This window comes from Centropristis striata, chromosome 2 (assembly GCF_030273125.1).
Source record: "Centropristis striata isolate RG_2023a ecotype Rhode Island chromosome 2, C.striata_1.0, whole genome shotgun sequence".
NCBI classification, from domain to species: domain Eukaryota; kingdom Metazoa; phylum Chordata; class Actinopteri; order Perciformes; family Serranidae; genus Centropristis; species Centropristis striata.
Genome location: NC_081518.1, coordinates 28038047 through 28057448, shown reverse-complemented (window position 1 = coordinate 28057448; position 19402 = coordinate 28038047). Strand labels below are relative to the sequence as shown.

Here is a 19402-nt window from a genome sequence, read left to right as displayed (position 1 = left end):
AAAATATTTAATGTGAAAATCATCACAGTAACATATTTGACATAAAATGAATCCACTGTAGGTGTATTCTCAACATTCTGTGCAAAAGAATGAGACAGAAAGTTGAACATTCCATAATTCCCTCCAAATATTTTCTGCAAGAGGAAGTGACATCATGCAGGTGACTTGTTTTGATTTGAATGCTGTATGATGAGTCATGTGGTTTTATAACAGAGATGACAGAGTTGATTGGATCATAGGGACAGATGAAAAAATATATATTTTTCATGTTGAAATCCCATGTATTCTAGATAATAAATACTCTGTGCAACTGTAAGTAAAAGTATTTATATAATTAGCAGAAAAAAACTGCTAATTTTAATGAATTGTTTGATGTTGATTCAATATGAACATGTGAATCACAAGCTGAAGGCAGTCAATACTTGATGGGTAGGAATCATTTAATGAATATTTTACATATAAATTGTGCCTAAAATAGATACCAAACATTATTATTGGTGAACATTCAATATAATTAGCAATAGTATATAAAACAGATCCAGTAAATACTTTTTTAGGGGGAAATAATCAAAGGTTTTTCTGGGAAATCACCCATATATATATATATATATATATATATATATATATATATATATATATATATATATATTAGACATGATAGGCAAAAAGTGGAAGAGGAAAACATTTTTATTGTCATTATTATTGTTATTACTATTTTTATCACTACTATATTTAACATGATATACTTGACAATAATAACTATTAAAAGAGTGAAAAAACGGAAGAGGAAGAAAATAACTTTATGAAGATTATTATTATTATCATCATTTTTATCACTACTACTAGTACTACTACTACTATTACTACTACTATGAGTACTTATTTTATATATATTTAACATGATATACTTGACAATAACTATTAAAAGAGTGAAAAAATGGAAGAGGAAGAAAATAACTTTATGAAGATTATTATTATTATCATCATTTTTATCACTACTACTAGTACTACTACTACTACTATTACTACTACTACTACTACTTATTTTATTTATATTAAACATGATATACTTGACAATAATAACTATTAAAAGAGTGAAAAAATGGAAGAGGAAGAAAATAAGTTCACACACAGACACAGACAGACACACACACACACACACACACCCTTAAACGCATGCTTACACACTATGAGGGGCATTTTATGCCAGCGAACTATACTAAAACGCCTTAACCGCGTCGCCTGCGCCTGCATAAAGACTGATGAATAGCCGTACGTACAGGCACGCGTATTGCGAGTACACCAGATAATGAAGGGTATGAGGGGTATTTTATGCCACCAAACTATACTAAAATGCGTTTACATCGCCTATGCGATGACATCAAACCGCTAACGTGCGCGTGTAAATTCCATTCACTTTCAATGGACCGACAAGCGTCACCTAGGCGTCACGCAGACGCTGCACATGCGTTGTTGCACATACGCCTACGTGACGGCTGCGTGACGGGTGAACTGCGCCTCAAATACGTGACATGAAGACCAGCGTGACTTTTGAGTACAATTCTACATGAGCGTACAAGCACACGCTGTGTAATATTTGTGGAAATAGACGCCTGATGCACGCTCGTCTCAATGTACAAATAATTATTTACTTTATGATGACAAATTTTTAGTTTAACAACTAACGTTATAGCCTATAAGCAATTAAACTTCACTACACTGCATGTAGTAAGGTGTGATGCAGAACCAATATATCTTACACACCACTTAAGGTCACACCAAGGTCAATCTTGATGTCAAAATATACATTTTCTTGGTCAAGGAATCCATTAAAGCTATTGAGGATATCACTAGATGATTATTTGATCAAATAGATATGTTCATTTTGGCCATGTATCTACGTTATTTCCAACTCAGTTCCTAAGCGGTCGGACCTATATTAATTTAGGTCATATACAGTGCATGTATTCTGAAAAATGAATAACCTGCATGAATTTAATTGAACTTTATTAGCTTCACTTGTATTATTTGTTACATTTACAACCACAAAGATCTGTGCAGTTCCAGTGTGCCTTCCTGCATGAGCACCTTGCACCACAGACACTTGCACCTTCACAAACTCACTTGACCAGTTCACTGACGGACCAATATAATGATAACAACTAAAATAGCTGATAAGAGTTTAACTTAAGAGCTGATATCTAGACATTTTCAATGGTTTTCTTGAAAATAACAAAAATAATTTTCATGACAACCATGGAAAATGGCTAGATATCAACTCTTAAATTAAACTCTTATCAGCTATTTTAGTTGTTATCATTATATTTGTTCAAACAAATGTACCTTTAGTTGTACAAGGCATTTAAATGAACAAGTAATTGAAGAAAACAAGGGTGGTCTAATATTATTTCCATGACTCTATGTTCACGGGAGTGTGTGGATTAGCTGCCATGTACACTGCTCAAAAAAAATCAAGGGAACGCTTTAATCTCATCACAGATCTTGTTCAACAAATTATTTACGGGGATAATATTTACTGATGTACATTGTATAACTTGTTAATATCAAAATTACATATGAAAACTGATCGATGAAAACCAAAATCGTTAACCCATTCTTTAAAAATCCACCCCCATCCAGGGCTGGTTTTAAAATCACACCAAAAATCTAAGTAAAATATTGACATCACAGGCTGATCCAACTTGCATGAATTTTATCACGTCAACTCATAATGTGGCTCAGTAGTGTGTATGGCCCCTGCGTGCCTGTATGCACTCTCAACAAAGTCTGAGCTCCTGGTGAGTCAGCGAATGGTATACTAGGGGGATCTTCTAGACCTGGATCAGGGCATCAGTGAGCTCCTGGACAGCCTGTGGCAGAACTTGGCGTTGTCGGATTCACCTATCCATAATGTCCCATAAGTGCTCAATTGGAATTAGGTCAGGGGAACGAGAGGGCCAGTCAATGGCATCAATGCCTTCATCGTCCAGGAACTGCCTAAACACTCTAGCCACATGAGGCTGAGCATTGTCCTGCACCAGGAGGAACCCAGGACCCACAATAGATCTGAGGGTTTCATCCTGGTACCTAACAGCAGTCATGGTACCGTTAGCTATGACATGGAGGTCTGTGTGGCCCTCCAGGGATATGCCTCCCCAGACCATCACTGACCCACCACCAAACATGCTGGATGATGTTACAGGCAGCATGGCATGGTGTCTCCAGACTCTTTAACGCCTGTCACATGTGCTCAGGGAAAACCTGCACTCATCTGTGAAGAGAACGGGGAGCCAATGGCGGACCTGCCAATTCTGGTGTTCTCTCGCAAATGCCAATCAAGCTGCAGGTGCCTCCTTATGCTACCAATAGTGACAAGGACACTAGCAGAACACAAAACTGAAGGAGAATCAGTCAGGAAGGATAACGAAAGAGAAATTGTTTGTGGCCACCACATGCAAAACCATTGGGTGGTCTTGCTTTTGCCCCTCCATTGTAGCTGATGCCCCTTTATTTGCACCAAAGCAAGTGAAATTCATTCACAATCACTTATTATTCCTAAATGGACAGATTGATGTCCCTGACGTCTAGCTGACTTGGTGTTATACTGTGACGTTAAGCGTTTCCTTAATTTTTTGAGCACTGTCATTGAAGGCCTGGGTGACCTCAGGGTAGGAATTCCAAGCCACCCATGCTGACTTCTTCCCCTTCCCGCAGAATGCTGAGGTGTGCTATGGAGTATATTTTAGAAGAAGGCCATAAACAACAACACCATAAAATAGGAATGTCTATACAGGACACTGGGTGAAGACAGCCAGGTCTGGCTTCCTGTGTGAAGCATTCTACCAATCGCGTCAATAGCCTGCAGTGAACTGGTCAAGTGTGGCTGTAAAGGTGCAAGTGGCTGTGGTGCAAGGTGCTCATGCAGGAAGGCACAATGGAATTGCAAAGATCTTTGTGTTGTAAATGTAACAAATAATACAAGTGAAGCTAATAAAGTTCAATGAAATTTATGCATGTTATTCATTTTTCAGAATGTATGTACCATATATGACCTAGATTAATATACATCCGACCGCTTAGGAACTGAGTTGGAAATTACCCAAATACATGGCCAAAATGAACACATCTATTTGATCAAATAATCCTCTATAGTGGGGCGGATTAGCTCATTATTTTACAACAATCGTTCACTTTGTGATAAAAGCATGAAATTTGGTAGATGTGTTGGTGAATATGTTTCGAACAAATCTGGATATTGGGCCACCTCAAAAGCGCCCCCTAGTGGCCGTGGCAGGCATTTGTTATACGAATAAATCAATGATGAATAAAAACTGCCCTTTTAATAATACCAACTGGTGATGAATTGTATATTGTTGGAAAGCCTGATTAGTCACCTTTACAACGAGGTACAGCTTGTAAGGATCGTGCATTCATGGAATGAGCAACGGGGCCAAACGTGTGGGTAGCAACCCCCAAAAATGTGCATCCCCTGTGTAGTGGGGTGGATTAGCTGAACAATCGTTCATTTTGTGATAAAAGCATCAAATTTGGTACACTCATTGCTGAATACATTTTTAATGAATCTGGATATTGGGCCATCGCAAAAAAAAATTCTGATGGCTGTGGCGGCCATTTTTTAAAATGGCTATTTAAAAGCGGCCATTTTTAAAAATTGCCATTTAAAAGCGGCCATTTTTAAAAATGTCTGCCGGTGGTTACTGGCGTGGAATGCTTTGCCTACCCTACAGCTGCTGTTTCATGTTTTCAGCACCACAAATATAATTTAGAGACATGTTATAGTGACAAAAGCTTTATTACAGTCTAATAGAAAAGAACATTAACTTTGTATAACATTTTATTAGGTCTTTATATTCCCATTCACAGGCTACGGCCTCTTCTTTGGCTTGTATTCTTCTGTTGCTCCTTAAAAAGAAAAAATAATTTTCAATATTGTATGACCTGCAACAATAAAAACAAAACACATTTAGACAGAGAAAAAAATCATACATTTTAAAAATTCTACTAGGGTTACTTGTAGCAGGTTACTCTTTCTGGCAAAATCCTTGTACTGAGGTGTGTGACTTAGTCAGGCGGCTTAGCCAAATAAAGGGGACACGCCGGACAAAAGCACCACATTTTTTCCACAAACTCTCTATCATTATAGGTTTCAATTTTTAGTAGGAGCCACTTCATCAAGATTGCAGTGATGGCAGCCATATAAAGTCTATGAGAAATGCTATATCTTCCAAGCCACTTAGAAGGTCAATCTTGGTGTCAAAATATACATTTTCTGGGTCCAGGAATCATGTAAAGATATTGAGAATATCACTAGATGATTATTTGATCAAATAGATATGTTCATTTTCACTCAGACTGGGCAACTCGCTTCAAGTGCTGCAGCAGGGTATCCTGAGTTGAAACTGTTTGGAATCAATGTTCACGGGAGAGTGTGGATTAGCTGCCATGTACACTGCTCAAAAAAATCAAGGGTACGCTTTCATCTCATGTCAGATCTTGATCAACAAATTATTTACAGTGAGTCATCCAGTGATATTCTCAATAGCTTTAAATGATTCTTTGACCCAGAAAATGTATATTTTGACACCAAGATTGACCTTCTAAGTGGCTTGGAAGATATATTGGTTCTCATAGACTTATGGCTTATGGCTTATATGGCTGCCGTCTCCTACCTGCAATCTTGATGAAGTGGCTCCTACCAAAAGTTGAAACCTTTGGTGATAGAGAGCATGTGGAAAAATTTTGGTGCTTTTGTCCGGCGTGTCCCCTTTCTTCTCAAATCTGGTCCGAAGCCGCCTGACTAACTGTGATGGAGTTATAAAATACATTTAAAAAAAGAACCACATGGGCAAAGGAGACATTGCATATAGTGTGTGTGTGTGTGTGTGTGTGTGTGTGTGTGTGTGTGTGTGTGTGCAGAGAGGGATGTCCACATTCCACAGGACATCATTTAACAGTGTCTTATTAAGCTTTCACATCCAACAACCACTGATACATGTTCCAAGCTAACTAGCTAGCTTAAGTACCTATTTTTGCTATCTTGCTAATTTACTTTTCCGCCAAGGCCCATGATGATTGTTTTTCTCTTTAGCCTTTATGATGTTCATAGCATGTTTTATTCATAATTATAACAGGTGAAATAAAATATTTAGACATACCTTGATGGACAGTCCACTGCACTGCTTGTCCCAGGAAGCAAATGCTAGCTAGCTCATTTGCTAGCTAGCTCGATGGCTAGCCCGATTGTGGTGGGGCAGGAAAAATAACTGAAAGAGTGTCTAACTGGATTTTTGTTAATTTAATATGTGTATTAACATTTTTTAATTTACGTTTGTATATTTAGTTTAAATTTTTTAAATATTTTAAGAAATAATTTTAATATTTTTTGTAATTTTAATGAAGAAAATGACTGCTATGGCCACTAGGGGGTGAATTTGCGATGGCCTAATATACAGATTTGTGTGAAACATATCCACCAACACATCCACCAAATTGTGTGCTTCTATCACAAAATAAACAATTCTTGTGATTTATTGAGCTAATCTGCCCCACAGGGGATGCACATTTCTGGGGGGTGCTACCCACACGTTTAGCCCCGTTGCTCATTCCATGAATGCACGATCCTTACAAGCTGTACCTCATTGTAAAGGTGACTAATCAGGCTTTCCAACAATATACAATTCATCACCAGTTGGTATTATTAAAAAGGCAGTTTTTATTCATCATTGATTTATTTGTATAACAAATGCCTGCCACGGCCACTAGGGGGCGCTTTTGAGGTGGCCCAATATCCAGATTTGTTCGAAACATATTCACCAACACATCTACCAAATTTCATGCTTTTATCACAAAGTGAACGATTGTTCAGCTAATCCGCCCCACTACTAGTCATATTCTCAATAGCTTCCCTTGACCCAGAAAACATATATTTTGACACCGAGATGGACCATCTAAATGGCTTGGAAGATATATTGGTTCTCATAGATTTTTTATGACTGCCATCTCCGATCCGCAATCTTGATACAGTGGCTCCCATCAAAAATTGTGTAAAAAAAAAAAATGGTGCTTTTGTCCGGCGTGTTCGCATTCTTCTCAAATCTGGTCCTAAGTCGCCTGATTTGTATTCCCTAGACCAGAAATACTGGTGCCTACCGTGCCTTATACATGTTTTGGTCATGTAATATTCTAATTAGCATATTTACATGATAGATAAGTGATTACAAGTACAAATATATATTAAAGCAATTGGTTACAAGCATATTTATGCGGGGAAAAAAATACAATTTCCCTTAAGTAATTACAGATTTCTCCTTTCTCATATCACTTTGCCTAGTGTTGGTGGCTTCCTGCCCATCTTGGACGCCATCTTGAAAATTACACCTTTCTAGTCGTCAGATTTTGGTATACTTTTAGTATGTTATTAAGGACATCTAATACTAAAAAAACAGCTGAGAAACCTTTTGTGAGAATTTTTTTAGGATTAGGTGTTTTTTTTTCATATATGCACCGACCTAGTAGCCATCCAATGGGTTTGAGGATTTTATTTGGTATTTACGTGTTATTATAGTTCCCACTGCAGTTAACAAGTCACGCCCTGCGACACTAGGATTGGTCAGCGCTGTATTTTGCGCCCTGTGTCACACTGCGTCGCTGTATTGGGTCTTCTTGTCACCTTTGGAAGAAGCGAGCAAAACACAACCGTAGCGCTCAAAGGTGTTTATTAACTGAATATTTCACTTAACCACACAATTAAACCTACATGAAACCTTGCAAAAACTTGCAAACCAAGTATAAGTTTACCCTAACCCTTACGCTTACCCTGGCCTAAAGTTACCGTCACCTCAAACCCACCAGACTCCATTCACAAAAACAATAATTCTACCTTGCAAAACACAGGGGTTGCTGGTCTACCGCTGCCTCAGTCGTTTAGTTTGTTTGTGTGAATTTGTGTGTGAGTTTGGTGAATGTGAACTAACCCTTTTAAAACACCAAAGTCACACAATAACCCAAACAAACTAAACGATCAAGGCAGCGGTAGACCAGCAACTGAGAGCAATAAAAATAGTCTAAATATAACAACTGGCGGCAATGGTTGACTGCCATCTACTGTAGGTAATACACAGACTATGGATAAGTAAACAATAAAACCCCACTTCAATAAATCCAGATTATCCCTTTAATTATAAGGCTATTGAGCTGCCCTTATTTTTATTTTATTTTGGGGTCTTGGTGTTAAAAGTTTTGAGACATTCTATTATTTCACTTTTGCGTTGAGCCTACTTGTTGCATATTCTTAAATTATTTAATGTTTAGTAAAATGACCACACAACAAACCTTTGGAAATATTACAGCACAGATAAAACCGTTAGAGAGTAAGACGGGGCCCAGTGAGGCCCCTTGACAGGTTAGGCCTAAATCAGACTATCTTAGTTTATGTTTATATAAAGTTAATTCATGGTTTATTTAAGAATCCACTTACTGTCCTATCTTATCTACAGCAGTTCTTCTTCAGACACAGACAAACCTAAAAAAGAGAGAGAGGGAGACAGAAAGAGAACACAAGCAAACATACTCACTTTAGTGACAAATTTGGCACCTCAGAGTGAAATGTTTAATAGTCAAATTAGACCATGTGAGTCGTGTGTGCACGGCTTGGGTGCAGGCTATATATATTTCCCACTCAGCAGGGTTACTTGTAAAGAAACTCAGAAGAATGAATCAAACACCAGGACTACTCTGGAGTTAGTTAGCTGTGTTAAGATTTATCGGTTAAGGTCTTTTTCTTCTTTCTTGTGAGTCTTGGAGCTGTTTGTTCAGGATCATGGAGGAGCTGGCCCGGGAGAGCATCAGCCTGCTGGCCCGGTCTGCATCTCATGCCGACCCACCGAGGCTCGGCTCGTTCGGTGCCGTGTTCATTATGCTGAAGTCTGCACTGGGAGCCGGCCTGCTCAACTTCCCCTGGGCTTTCCAGAAGGCGGGGGGAGTTAACACGGCCATCAGTGTGGAGCTGGTGAGAGTCATCATTTAACTCTTTAGATATAGTGTTACAGGCTGGATAAAAGATCCTCCATTTATACATAAATCAATGGGATTATTAGGAACTTTTATGGTGATCTGTGTCTTTAAATATCGTTAATTTAGCTGTTGGCCTACAGAATGTGTATGCACCATCCCTCAGTCTCTCCCTGGTGTGAAAGAGGCACATCTTTTTCACAGGTGAGCTCTAATGAAGCTTCCAGTTTAGGTGAGGAGCTGAACTTTCATTGCACAGCAGAAAAAAATGCGTGCGTGTCTTTGTGTGTGTGTGTGTGTGTCATGGATGGATTTATACGCGACTTTCTAAGAATGGACCCGGGGGCCCAAGAGGTCAGGAGCCTCTGACTGCTTTTGATCCCAAATCGAGTCCCTTTCCTGTTTCTTAATATGGCTACAAAATGAATACAAGTCAGGAAGCCTACATTAAAATAAGCAGTATAATATCTGCACTGTAAAAACAAATAATGTGCAATGTTTCCTTTCCTGTTCCAGAAAGCTATGTTTGATTGAAATTGCAAATGTTATGACAACAAAAGATAAGGTAGTATACTGTTCTCCAGAGGGAATTTTGTTTGTGCAATAGTGCGGCACACAGCTGCAATCAACTTAAAACAATACATAGGCAATGCGAACAAAAAGGAGACAGAATTAATGAAATGCAACAGTAACATTACAAGTAAAACAGAAGATATAAATACATGGCAGCATAAAATGGCATTAAAATGAGGGGGGAAAATTAAACAATAATACAAATGTATTAACCCTCTGCACCTCAACAAGCCGTTTCGGGGCATTTCTTGCTCTTTTTACATTTAAAGTCACTGTGGCCTTGTTATAATTAAATAAATCCTAAAAAAAAAGAGAAACAAGTTGGATTTAACTGATAAATTATTACTTTAAATATTGGAATAAAATAGAATTTTTATATAAAAGTCTTTTCCAAGCGCCCACAAGTGTCATGTATATTGAAAAAAACAAAGTGAGTCTCCATTTGCAACACGTTTTGAATTATTTACATTCTTACAGCCTCTCCTGTCTTGTCCTCTCTGCTCTGTGTAAACAGCCTGCAGTTCTGTCTGATTTTCAGGGAATATTTGTCACGTGAACGTTCGTCTCAGCAGAATCTGTCATGGCTACACAGTGTTGCTGAGGAGCAGAATTTAATATTTTTAACAGGATCTAGTTATTCCAAACGGACATGTAGAATAAAATGATTTTGACAGAGGTATCAAAATTTTATGCTTCGTTTTGGTTAGTTCTAATGCAAACTTTCATAACCTATGATCCATTCAAGGATTGTAGGAAAGTTCCAATTTGTACGATAATGCCTGTTTTTACAGTTTATTTTTACGATAAATGGTGTATCTTTGGTGATCCTTTAAAGGAAACATACTTTTCGGGGTCAGTGGGTCTTTACAGTATTGATGTTATCTTACTTGTGGTTTGTATAAGTGATGATTCTTCTGTTTTCTTGTTGGGTAGAATAGAAAGTTTGAAGTGGTTGTTTTTACATTTTCTGGCTCGGCAATGCGATCTGAAGGTAAGAGTTTGAGTCATAAGTCACAGTTTCCTTCAGAATGAATATATTTATATATGGTTACAAATGATTATGTTAATCAATAACATAGAAAATAATTGATTATGAAGAGAGTTTTTCAGAACTACAGGCTTTTTCACAGTCTGTGTCTGCGGCCCCATGGTCTAATTCAGTCTGTGTGTGTGCTTGTGTGTGTGTCCTGCAGGTTTCTCTGGTCTTCCTCATCAGTGGTTTGGTGATCCTCGGCTACGCCTCGTCAGTGAGCAGACAGAACACGTATCAGGACGTGGTGAGAGAGGTGTGTGGAGGAGCTGTGGGTCAACTATGTGAAGTGTGTTTCTGCTTCAACCTCTTCATGATATGTGTCGCTTTCCTGGTGGTGGTGCAGGACCAGCTGGAGAAATGTAAGTGATAAAGCAAGTTATTTTCAACCTTTCACGTACAATGGACTAGTTAGTTAATAGTTTACAGGCTCCTGCCTTCATTTCCCCCTCTCTCTGTGAAGAAAGTATCCTCTAGTCTAGGGGTAAGGACACTAACTATAAACCACAAATGTCTCTCTGCTATCATGCATATGCATTCTTGTAACCTCTCCTGTCATCTCCTCTCTGCTCTGTGTAAACAGCCTGCAGTTCTGTCTGATTTTCAGTGAATATTTGTCACGTGACCGTTCGTCTCAGCAGAATCCATCATGGCTTCACAGTGTCGCTGAGGAGCAGAATTTAATGTTTTTAACAGGATTTAGTTATTACAAACGGTTTATTTTTGATTACATTTTAAATGAGATTTCTGAGATTTTAACAGAAATATCCCAATTTTAAGCTCAGTTTTGGTTACTTTTTCTAATGGAAACTTTCTCAACCGATGATCCATTCAAGGACTGTGAGAAAGTTAAAATTCCTGCATTGATGCCTGTTTTTTCAGTTTCTTTCTACAAAAAAACGGCAATGTTTTAAACAAATCATATTCTTGGGGTTTAGAGGGTTAAATTGATTGAAGTGAAACTTTACTGTACGTAACAGTTCAGAGTAGAAAATGCAACACATAACAGCTTAAAGAAGGACCAGAAAACCACTGAAAGGGGCCAAATGTAATGACACCGTTAAAACAAGTAGAAAACTAGACATTGTGCATAACCATGTGCACACACTGTAACGTCCCACACAAAAAACAAATTTTCTGATATTAAACAAACACATTTGCAGCCTGTAATAATACTCTTCTTTACGTGACTGTTCATCTTAGCAGAATCAATCATGGCTTCACAGTGTCACTGAGGAGCAGGTCTTAATGTTTTTAAAAGGTCGTTATTACAAACGGTTTATTTTTGGCGACATCTTAAATGAGACATGTAGAATAAAGTGATTTTGACAGACATTTTGACAATAAAGCCTGTTTTTTTAGCTTCTTTCTATGATAAATGATGTATTTTTGTCAGTCTTTTCAAGAAAACATATGTTTCAAATAATTGCAGTGGGATGGTGCTATGGTTTGGTTAATTTGAGACCTTGTGTGTAAAAAATCATGGAGTTTCAGTCGGCTCCATTAGAGCTTTATCAAACTCTGTCTCTACAGCAGCTACAAAGCTCATGTCTCATAATGGGCAAGTGTCAATTTTAGCCTGATCATTACTTGAACTTCAAGTTAATTCATTATTTTTAATTGGTTAATTTATCGATTCATGATATGGTGCTTATCTCTGTCCTGGTTACATTAATGTGATGAATTACATCATTAGAAATAATTATTATACTGGATCTTATATAATAATGAATAACTCTGGGCCATGTTCTCCATCATACTTTAATACTTTTGACGGTATGATCGTTAAACAGATATTAAATGGCTTTCTAAGTGATAATAAAAAGGTCTTATAAAGTCTTCAGTTCAGCCCTCTGAGACCTGCAGGACTGCTGCCGATCTCAGCTGACATTCCTGTCTTTAAGAGGCTGTAGTGGGGTCTGTTTTTTATTAAGTTATTGGTATCATATGTGTTATTTCCACCTATTGCATATGCATAATTCTGCATACTGGGGTTCCTAAACAGTGCAGACATTACTGAAATTGTGAATCACTGGAAAGCTGTGTGGAGTCAATGAGCCCAATTTTATTCATGTGTGATGATAGTTAGTCATCAGTAGTCGTTTCATTGCAGTGAGAGCATTTCTTGAGTCTCGACCTCACAGTATAAAATGAGCTGGTGTGACCTTTAGGATAATCACAGCCTCATGAAACTTTACTAACAATAAGGGGGTTTCTCAGCAGTTTAGAGGACAGAAGTGGTCTTCATTCAGTTGCAGAAAATACAGAATTCTCCAAAATGTCAATAGTTTTTTAAACCAATTTCACCGCATGGATTATTCGATGTTGTTCCAAAGGTCTTAGTGTATCGATTTAATATTTTGGAGGGTTTTTGACCATTTTTCTCCATTATCAATATAAAAAACGACCTAATTTAGCACCAACTGAGTGTACCAACTGGTATCAACTCAAAAATTGCTGCAACAACTTATTGGATGAAGTTGAGCTGGAAATGGGCTTCATAAAGCAAAATATTAATGTTCTGAACCCTTATACACATTAATAGGTGCACTTTGTTGACTAATTAAGTCGTTTTTATTTGTTTTTTGAGATTTATTTGTTGCATCTCAAATTAATCGTCAAAACTCCAGCTTTCACATGATGTTCACCACTTCTATGTGACATTAATTGTTGACCTGCTATCTCCCCATAAAAATCCACTGCCCACAACCCCCAAGTATCAATAAAAGAGGTTCTAATGGCATCATCACCTGTCACAAATTATTTGTGTCTCTATTGCAGCACACTGTTTTCATGTTACCAGGAGTTTGTGATCAATTTAGCAGCCATTTCCCATATCAAAAAAATTAATCTCTCTCAGATTACAAATCATCCGCACTTTAGTTTTCATCCGAGCCAGTATTTGGGTAAAAACATGTGACTGGGACCCTTTTTTCATTTTTCTCTTTTCCGTTCTGCCATCTCAAAACGCTTCAAATCCCTTTAATGTTTATGCTCTGTTCAAATTTTAAACAGAGCATTTGATTGGATTTACAAACACACCCACTCCCAAAAAAATAAGAAATAAAAATCCATCTGATCAGAAATTCTGCACAGAGCACGGTGCAGATGGAGCACTTTATTGTCGTGAGGACAAAGTGCTTTGAACACATATGCATAAATTTTATGCTCAAACATTAAAGCATGTTGCAGCCATTCAAATCAAATCAAGTGTTGCGCAGGATACAAGATGCAAATCAATCAATTGTAAATCTGTTATATTGCTATTATTCTTATGTCTTCATGTTGCAGCTGTTATCAATTAAATGTTTAACACGATACACAATGTAAATGGATCTGTGAGTGATTCTGTGAGCATGCAGAATTACTATTAAGTCTTCTTACATCTTCTTGTTGCAGCAGATCAATGAAAAATACTCTAATTTTAACTTTCAGTGAGTATTTCTCTATATGAGACGGTGACGGGCTCCACTGAGGGAGAGATACCGTATCACTGGTACACTGACCAACGGTTCTCCCTCTTCATCATGTGCCTCCTGATCATCCTTCCTCTGTCCATCCCAAAAGAAATCGGCATCCAGAAATACACAAGGTATACAACACTTGATCTGTGACCAGAATGACAAACAGATAAGTGTTATTTTTCATGTAATTTAACTGTTTTCTCCTTGTGTCAGTGTGTTGGGGACACTGGCGGCGACGTATCTGTGCGTAGCAGTGATTGTCAAATATTACCTGATGGAGAGCCACACTGTTATCATAACTCCAGAGCACAGCCAAGGGTCAGTAATGCTGTTTTTATTGGCTGCACATCTGTGTTTGTTATTGGCTGCTAATTTTATTTATTTTTTTAGAAAATTTATTTCATTGTGTGTGTTTTTTTTTTTCCAGCGTGGGTTCGTGGGCTTCAATGTTCAGTGTCGTACCGACCATATGCTTTGGCTTCCAGGTAAAACCAATTTCAGACTGAATGTAGTCTGAATGATTCTTGGCATTCAAGTGGTCCCTCTGAACCCCAACAAGCAGTTTCTGGGTGTTGTGTTGTTCTTCTTACATTTTACTCACTGTGGTCTTGTATTTCACTGCAATATATAAAATATATAAGTCCTGCAGTTCTATGGAATCAGCACAATTATGACTAGAAGTGGAAATAACTAAAAAATGTCTTCTCTGCAGAATAACACAGTTACAGTGACATAAATCCTAAAAAAAAAAAAAGAAAAAACGAAAGTTGGCACTTGGAAAAGAACACTTTTCCAAGTATGTTCTTGCTGAACATATTCTCAAAATAAATTTAAAAAGTAAAGATAACTGAATACGAAAAACAAGAAAAGTCCCCCAAAACTGATGTCAGTATCTGTGTGTGTGTGTGTAGTGCCATGAAGCCTGTATCGCCATCTACAGCAGCATGGAGAACCAGAAGCTCTTCCACTGGGTGGTCATCTCTGTGGTCTCCATGTTTTTCTGTTTGCTCATCTACACTCTAACCGGTGAGTTCGACTCTAAAGCTCCGACCTCGATGCATTTACTCAAGTACTGTACCCAAGTACAATTATGAAGTACTTCCTACACACATGTAACCTTTTTACTTCTCTTCCACTACATTTGAGAGGCAAATATAGTACTTGTTATTCCACTACATTTAGCTGACAGTTTTAGTTACTTTTCAGGTCGAGATTTAACATAAAAAACATGATCAATTTTAAATGAATATGTATTCTTATAAATTAAACCTCATAACAGTATAGTAAGTAGTTTAAGTGAGCCCTACCTTGACAACAATAAAAAGATGCTTAAATAAACAATCTGAGTGGGTCCATTCTGCATAACGAGTACTTTTACTTTTGATACTTAAAGTACATTTTGATGCTGATACTTTTGTACTTCATTAAGTTTAGAATGCAGGATTTTTTACTTGTAGTGGAGTAATTTCACAGTATGGTATTAGTACTTTTACTTAAGTAAGGGATCTAAATACTTTCTCTCCATCTGCAGGTGTGTACGGCTTTATGACGTTTGGACGAGCGGTCGCTTCTGATATTTTGATGTCATACCCAGGAAATGATGTGGTCATGATCATCTCCAGACTCCTTTTTGGAATATCAATCATCACCATCTATCCTATTATTCTTCTGCTGGGCAGGTGAGCAGCACTGGAGTTTGTTTTGTTTTCATATTGTGAGTTTTTGTGTGTTTTAACATGTTTTCTGTGTGTGTGTGTGTGTGTGTGTGTGTGTGTGTGTGTGTGTGAGACAGATCTGTGATCCTGAACCTGATGCTGCGTGTTCAAAGACGTCGTCGGGGAATCGTCACTCATTCGTTTGAGAGTCGCTGCAGAGTCGTTCTCACTGTCATCTGGATCTCCATCACTCTCCTCATCGCCATGTTCGTCCCTGACATGGGCGAGGTCATCAGTGTCATCGGAGGAATCAGCGCCTTCTTCATCTTTGTGTTTCCTGGTATGTACACAACCTTAACTATGTGAATGTAAATGAGAATCTATTTATTTTCTATTTTTTTGTAAATATGTATTATTTAATATGTTTAGGGGGGAAAAAAGTGTTAATTCAGTAGTGGAGAAGGGGTAGGTTTAAATAAGCATATTCATCCTACTCCTTTTCGGACATGTTGCGTTCACATTATAGCTTTTGTTTTGACTATTGCTATTTTTTTTTGTTTTGATTATTCTCATTGGATGTATTTGTTTTTTAGTTTACTTTGTTGTGTTACTCGCACATGTTCGAAATAAAAGCTGAACTGAACTGAACTGAACTGAAGTTTTAATACATGGCTACATATTTAAACATGTTTGTTCTATCATGTTATGAGTCTCCTGTAAACTTTGTAAGTTTTGGTGGTATATAAATAAAATTTGTGTGTTTGTATGTTGCAGGTCTCTGTTTAGTGTTCACAATGCAAACTGAACCTGTAAACCCAAGAGTCAGGTGAGTGAATATTTACATATGTGTGTGTGATTATTATGGTAATGCTTTGTTTTACAGATCCAATATTTTCTGAACTTCTTCAAAATATTACTTAGAAATTTCCTGAAAAGAATCATATAATTTGTAGTAATTATATGGAAAACAGAGACCATTTAACCCTCTGCACCCAATTGATTGAAACGTAAATATTTTTTTAATGATCACTAAAAATCATATTGTAGAAAGAAACTGTAAGAACCGGCATTATTGTCATAATTTGTACTTTTCATCAGTCCTTGAAACAAAGCTTAACATAGTGATATTTCTGTCAAAATGTAAAATAAAATCACTTTATTCTACATATCTCATTTAAAATGCTGAGACGAGCGTTCATGTGACAAATATTCACTGATAATCTGTTTACACAGAGCAGAGGGGAGAGGACAGGAGAGGTTGCAAAAAGTTCAATATGTAATAGCCTATGGAGATCCAGTTTTCATTTCCAATATTCATGACACTTGGAAAAGTGTTGTATAAATTATTTATTTTAACACAAAGGTGACATTTCAAGATTTCAGACTGAAATATACGGTAATATCTAATGTTCTGACTCTATTTCTCTATAGTTTGAAGAAAGGAAAAATTGATTAATGACTATTATTACTGTTAAAAAGAAGATTCATATTGCTGTTTAAAGAATTCTGCTCTGATCTCTCTCTTGATGTCCCTTTTTGCTCTTTGCAGGGTGATTTTAACAGTTTGGGGAATCATAACTATCGTAGTTGGAGCCTTCATCTTCGGACAGAGCACGACCATCGCTGTCATGGAGCTTTGCAACAAATTCTGAAATTCACTTTGTCTTCTCCACAACACTTTCTGCAGCAGCTGCTGCTTTAACTGTGACTTCACAGCATCTTTTGCACAACTGAAAGTTGCATTTGTAAAGGTGGTTTTTAGTTGTATATATGATCCTTTTATCAAGGTGTTCCACAACCTGGATATAATATATATTTACTTTGTGAGAATGTAACACTTCTGTGTGTGAGATGCATAAATGTTTTATTTAAATGGACAATTATATAATGTCAAAGAGAAAGAATGCATTGTTAGATATTTAATGTGTAGGAAAAAGTGTATTATTTAATTTGTTATGCAAATAATATAATTACAGTAAATGAAATGAGAAATATTTTGCCTCTTTGAGTCTTTTGTTCTTGCAGACCCAGCCAGGGGGCAGTGTTGGACTTCTGAAGCATTATTTATTTATCTTCACAGTCACTCTGTGTGGAACTGCAAATTGGAAACACAGATAAACACAGAAAAAAAACGAATGATTATCATTGTTATTATGGTCTTGGGGATCATTTTGACACGACAGTGTCAGTTTATATCAGCCAAGGTAGACAATATTCTTTTTTAATGTATACAGATGGATTTTATGCCCTTGAAATACATGTTTACATCTACCAGATGATTACATGAGTCAATAATATTAAGGTTTTTTTCTCTTCCAAGTACCTGATTCTTATCCTTCTGCTGCATTTTCCCATTCTGTCTCCCCACTGACCTCCACTTGGCCCGAATCATACGAGTGATATAAATCTGCAGCTTTCATTGAGCCCAGATTGATGGCTGAGGTATGCCCAATATCACTGTTTATTGTTTATTGACTTCAAGCTTAAAGGAGTTATGGCGCGCTGCCTGTGAGTATGCATGTGCTCACACACGTGTGTTTGAGTGAGGTACTGTAAATCAAGGGAATGGGGGGCATATCTGTGCCTGGAGGGGTCTGCTTAAAAACAACACATCAGCATAATTTCACACACTTATCTGTCGGAACACACACAAAAGAAGAACTTAAAATAGACACACAGCAGCTTCTTATAGGCGCTTATAGGTTTGTGTCATCTCATGCAGCTCTGATGTCTTTAAGGGAAAACCCCAAACTCTGATACTCTACTTGTGTTCAGCTCATGGGATTATATTTCAAACTGCTGGCCAAATGACTAAATCCACTAAATGCAGGAGAAAAAAAAATCTCACAAACTCCTTCTTGAACCCTCCAGCAGCACTCTCTGTCGACTGCCCTCAGATTTATAAAGGCAGCACAGCACACTTTCAGACATTTATGCCTCCTAAAATGAAAGAATGGCCCACCTGTCTCTGTTATGACTTCACAGCAGCAATTGCTTCATTTATACCCAAAAAACAAATGTCTTCAGCTGTGACTCTACACACACACACACACACACACACACACACATCACTTTAATTTCACATTCAAGACCATTCAGCAATAATATTAAGAAAAGTTATTTACCTTTATTAATATTCATAATAAAACTAAATAACTGGTATTTGCACTTAAAGTAGAACAAACCCCAAGAAAAATACTGTAAAATACTTGAAAACAATCTTTTTGAAGAAGAATTTCAAAATGTAGATGACAATTGTCAGGGCCAATGATGAAAAACCAATAGTCTACATGAGATGGCAAACATATTTTAAGTGGCAGAATGAAAAGTCAGAAACAGTCAAAACAGCCCAAAACTCCAAGGGGTTAAAGAGGCTGTTTAAGTGTTTGTACAGGGAAGGTAATGTCAGCAAAATAAACACAAACAAATTAGCTAATTAGCACTTAATACAAAGCCCAGTGCTGGCTGATGGGAATATACTTCATTTTGCAAGGAAATACATTACATTTTTTGACCTGATGATGGCGCTAAAGAAAAGTCAGCAGGAAGGAAACCTGAATCTAATATCTAATATATTTGTTGATATATTTCAGTCCAAGCTAAAGTGGTGGATCGACTGACCGACCAACCAACAGTACCGTCCCTGAAGC

The 19402-nt window shown here is 37.3% G+C and overlaps 1 protein-coding gene across 1 annotated transcript; it reads left to right on the top strand.

The window, feature by feature from the left end:
* Positions 1-8839: 8839 nt before the first annotated feature.
* Positions 8840-17686, top strand: slc38a8b (solute carrier family 38 member 8b). The gene is made up of 10 exons (XM_059357826.1): positions 8840-9028; positions 10797-10995; positions 14069-14225; positions 14311-14415; positions 14525-14582; positions 15009-15123; positions 15629-15776; positions 15890-16092; positions 16527-16578; positions 17302-17686. Exons 1-10 carry the CDS (start codon positions 8840-8842, stop codon positions 17402-17404), a joined length of 1329 nt encoding a protein of 442 aa, XP_059213809.1. The 3' UTR covers positions 17405-17686.
* Positions 17687-19402: the final 1716 nt, after the last annotated feature.